The sequence below is a fragment of the Brassica oleracea genome, chromosome C1 (genome assembly GCF_000695525.1).
Source record: "Brassica oleracea var. oleracea cultivar TO1000 chromosome C1, BOL, whole genome shotgun sequence".
NCBI lineage: Eukaryota > Viridiplantae > Streptophyta > Magnoliopsida > Brassicales > Brassicaceae > Brassica > Brassica oleracea.
Genome location: NC_027748.1, coordinates 20,802,789 through 20,806,967, shown reverse-complemented (window position 1 = coordinate 20,806,967; position 4,179 = coordinate 20,802,789). Strand labels below are relative to the sequence as shown.

Below are 4,179 nucleotides of genomic sequence, written 5' to 3'. Positions count from 1 at the left end.
AAATATGGATTTAGAATGGTAGTTATATTTTACTAACCGAAATACCAAAAACCGAAAAAAATCGAACCTAAACCGAACCGATATCCGAATTGAACATCCCTACGTCTAATTCTAACTTTAAAATATATATATATATATTGTTAGAAACAGGGCATAATAATGCCTCTAAAAGATTACGAGGGGATTAAATTTGATCAAGTGCTAAAAACAAACATCAGCAAAGTCAAGTGTCACAAGAGATTAAACATATCTTCATCAATCTTGTTTATATTTTCTTTGTATTTCAACTCCATCTTGTTGAGATGGTAGATGCCATAACAGGTTTTGTGGTGGGAAAGATGGGTAACTATCTAATCGAAGAAGCGTCCATTTTGATGGGAATCAAAGACGAACTAGAAGAGCTGAAGGCGGAGTTGACCTGCATCCGAGGCTATCTAAAAGATGTTGAAGCTCGAGAAAGAGAAGATGAAGTTTCAAAAGAATGGACAAAACTGGTTTTAGACATAGCTTATGATGTCGAAGATGTTCTGGACAGCTATAACCTGAAAGTAGAACTAAGATCACAAAGGCAAGGCTTGATAAGATTGACCAACAAAATAGGAGAGAAGATTGATGCGTACAATATAGTTAGTGATATCAAAACCCTGAAGAGAGAAGAGTCTTGGATGTTACTCGCAAGAGGGAGACTTGTGGGATAGGCAACTTCAATGAGTCTCGAACAGGAGAAGGTACTTCAACTTTTCTCACCATGAGGCAGCTTCGACGTGCTCGATCCGTTGATCAGGAAGCGCTTGTCGTTGGTTTGGAAGATGATTTTAAGTTTCTCTTGGCAAAGCTTCTTGAAGATAATGGGGATCAGAATAGATATATGATCTCCATATTTGGCATGGGAGGTCTTGGAAAGACTGCTCTAGCCAGAAAGCTTTACAACGCTGACAATGTGAAGACAAGTTTTGCTTACCGCGCGTGGACCTCTGTTTCCCAAGTATATAAGACTAGAGAGATGCTTCTGAGAATCATAAGATCTTTAGGAGTGGCTTCTGGTGAAGAGATGGAAAAGATCAAGATTGTTGCGGGGGAGGAGTTAGAAGTTTACCTTCACGGTCTTTTACAAGGGAAAAGATATCTGGTGGTAGTAGATGATATTTGGGAGAGAGAAGCGTGGGAGAGCTTGAAGAGAGCGCTACCTAGCAACCATAAAGGAAATAGAGTTATCATTAGTCATTACCACGCGTATCAAAGCTGTTGCTGAAGGCGTGGACCAGAGAGTCTATGCCCATGAGCTAAGATTCTTGACATTTAATGAAAGCTGGGAATTGTTTGAGCAGAAAGCATTCAGGAATATGCAACGGGTCGATGAAGATCTTCAGAAAGTCGGAAAACAAAATGATTAAGAAATGCCACGGATTACCACTTGCTATAGTTGTTCTTGCTGGCCTTATGTCTAGGAAGAGGCCAAACGAGTGGAATGATGTGTGTGCTAGTTTCTGGAGACGCCTAAAGGATGACTCCATCCGCGTCTCTACTGTGTTTGACCTAAGTTTCAAGGAGCTGCGACACGAGTTGAAACTCTGCTTTCTTTACCTTAGCGTCTTCCCAGAGGACTATGAGATCGATGTAGAGAAGTTGATACACTTACTTGTACCAGAAGGGTTTGTACAAGAGGATGGAGAGATGATGATGGAAGATGTGGCTCGGTATTATATCGAAGAGCTGATAGACAGAAGCCTAGTGGAGGCAGTAAGAACAGAAAGAGGAAAAGTGAAGTCTTGTAGAATCCATGATCTTCTGAGAGACGTGGCTATCAAGAAAGCCAATGAGGTCAACTTTGTACATATTTATAACGACCAACTGTCGTCTACTACTTGTAGAAGGGAAGTCGTTCACCATCATATGGACCCTTACTCGTGCGACAGACGTGTGAACAAAAGGATGCGATCCTTCTTGTTCTTCGGAGAAAGAAACAGAACACTATGGGGTTCTGTCAAACCCATTACCTTGAAACTAGAGCTGCTTCGAGTGCTTCATCTCGAAGGGCTTCATTTACCAGATGTTATCGGAGAGTTAATCCACTTGAGATACCTTGGGATCGCAGATACTTTTATCAGTAATTTACCAGTATTTTATCTCCAACTTGCGGTTTCTACAAACTCTCGACGCATCGGGAAATGACTCCTTCAGGAAAGTCACTGATCTCCGTAGGCTCACATCACTGAGGCATCTCATGGGAAGATTCGTTGGAGATTTGCTAATTGGCGATGCAGTTAACCTTCATACATTGAGGTCTATCTCTTCCTACAGCTGGATCATAACTGAAACAAGAGTTGCTCACAAATCTTCGGGAGTTGGAGATCTACGACTCCGTGTGGGTGGATAAGATAAGAGTTCCTTTGGACTTGTCTTCCTTCTCTAAATTAACAAAAATTCGTGTCTTAACGCTGAAGGTACCCACCTTCGAGTCAGAGAAAAAGACAAAAATAGCACTAAATCAAGTTTTTGTTCCCAAACTAATACTCAAGGTCAAAAGTCACAAAAATAGCACTTAATGTTTTATCAAAAGTCACAAACTTAGGGTTTAGAGTTAAAGGGTAGGGTTTAAAATTTAGGGTTCTTATGATATAAACTTAGAAATGTGCTATTTTGGTCATTTTAGTTTTGGAGTGCTATTTTTATGATATAAACTTAGAAATGTGCTATTTTGGTCATTTTAGTTTTGGAGTGCTATTTTTATGATATAAACTTAGAAATGTGCTATTTTGGTCATTTTAGTTTTGGAGTGCTATTTTTATGATATAAACTTAGAAATGTGCTATTTTGGTCATTTTAGTTTTGGAGTGCTATTTTTATGATATAAACTTAGAAATGTGCTATTTTGGAGATTTGCCCTTCAAGTTATTGTAACGACCTTGACCCAATGTGGGAAAGTCCATTTGTTTTTATTAATTAAAACCCAAAACCTTCTTTTTATTTTGTTCCACATTGGAAGTTTAGAAAACCTAGCTCCCTTCCCTTCTCTTATATAATAAACTCCACCATTTCTCCTTATTCTCATCAAGTCAAAATATTTCTTTGTGTGTGACGAGTTGTTGTTGAATTATTCGACGATCAGTCACTAGTGAATTTTCCGGTGAGATTTTCGGGTGAGCTTCCGGCGAGATTTCTGGGCGAGCTTCCGGCGGGATTTCTGGACGAGCTTCCGGCGGATTTTTCTAGTAAGTTTGTCGCCTCCTTACTTCTAGTTACAAAAATCTATTTTAGAAAGGTTTTTATTTTAGGAAAGTTTCTACTTTAGGAAAGTTTCTATTTTAGGAAAGTTTCCATTTTAGGAAATGTTTATTGGAACACGTGCATTCAACACCATTAATAATAGGAAGACACTTTTTTGTGTGTTGTTAGTCGAGACAAATCCACTCCCTCCGGGGCGTTTCGTGATCCATTTCCAATATTGGCTAAGGTGAGGGTCTATTCCGTAAATCCTGTACCAGTGTAGAATTCTCTCTATCATAGTTAGAGGTCTAGAGGATTCAGCCGTTGATTTGATTGCGTGATGTTAAGAGATGCGATATATATATATATGTATGTATACATAGTTATGAGTAGGGACTATGTGAGTGGGCGGGGGTCCAGAGATGTCTGGACTAGTGACGCAGCTTTGGTGGGCGGGCGCTCAGAGACGTCTGGGCTAGCGACGCAGATTGTGTGGGGTGTGGGTGCAGAGACATTTGCATTCGACGCAGCTTTGGAGGGCGGGGGTACAGAGACAGACTGTACTAGCGACGCAGTATATGTATATATATATATATCCGTATGAGGAGATGCGGGGTGTGTGGACTAGCTATATGCTATCATCGCATTGTTTGTGTTGTGTGATGCTTTAGGCATCTTGTTTGTTCATGTTAGAGCTAAACTTCCATAGTGGAAGTTCTATTTACTCAAGTCAGTGGTTTGCGTGTTTAGCATCCCATACCTCACGGAGTAACTTCCCTGTTGCTCACCCCTCTTTCTTCCCTTGCACGTGAGCTTGATGAGTAGTTGGATATCTGGACGGTTTGGTGTTTTTGGGATCATTGCATTTTATTTCGATTTTAATTAACTTTTCGATTTAAGGTACTTGGTTTTTAAATTATAAACTCGTTTTTATTTGGAAATTATTTGATTAAAAGGTTTGACATTTTATTT

The 4,179-nt window shown here is 39.7% G+C and overlaps 1 protein-coding gene across 1 annotated transcript; it reads left to right on the top strand.

The window, feature by feature from the left end:
• Nucleotides 1–223: 223 nt before the first annotated feature.
• Nucleotides 224–2,354, top strand: LOC106294484 (putative disease resistance RPP13-like protein 3). The gene is given in 4 exon segments (XM_013730047.1): nt 224–650; nt 653–1,222; nt 1,224–1,385; nt 1,387–2,354. Coding segments are annotated over 4 exon segments (1,866 nt in total). The 5' UTR covers nt 224–302; the 3' UTR covers nt 2,173–2,354.
• The last annotated feature ends 1,825 nt before the right edge of the window (nt 2,355–4,179 follow it).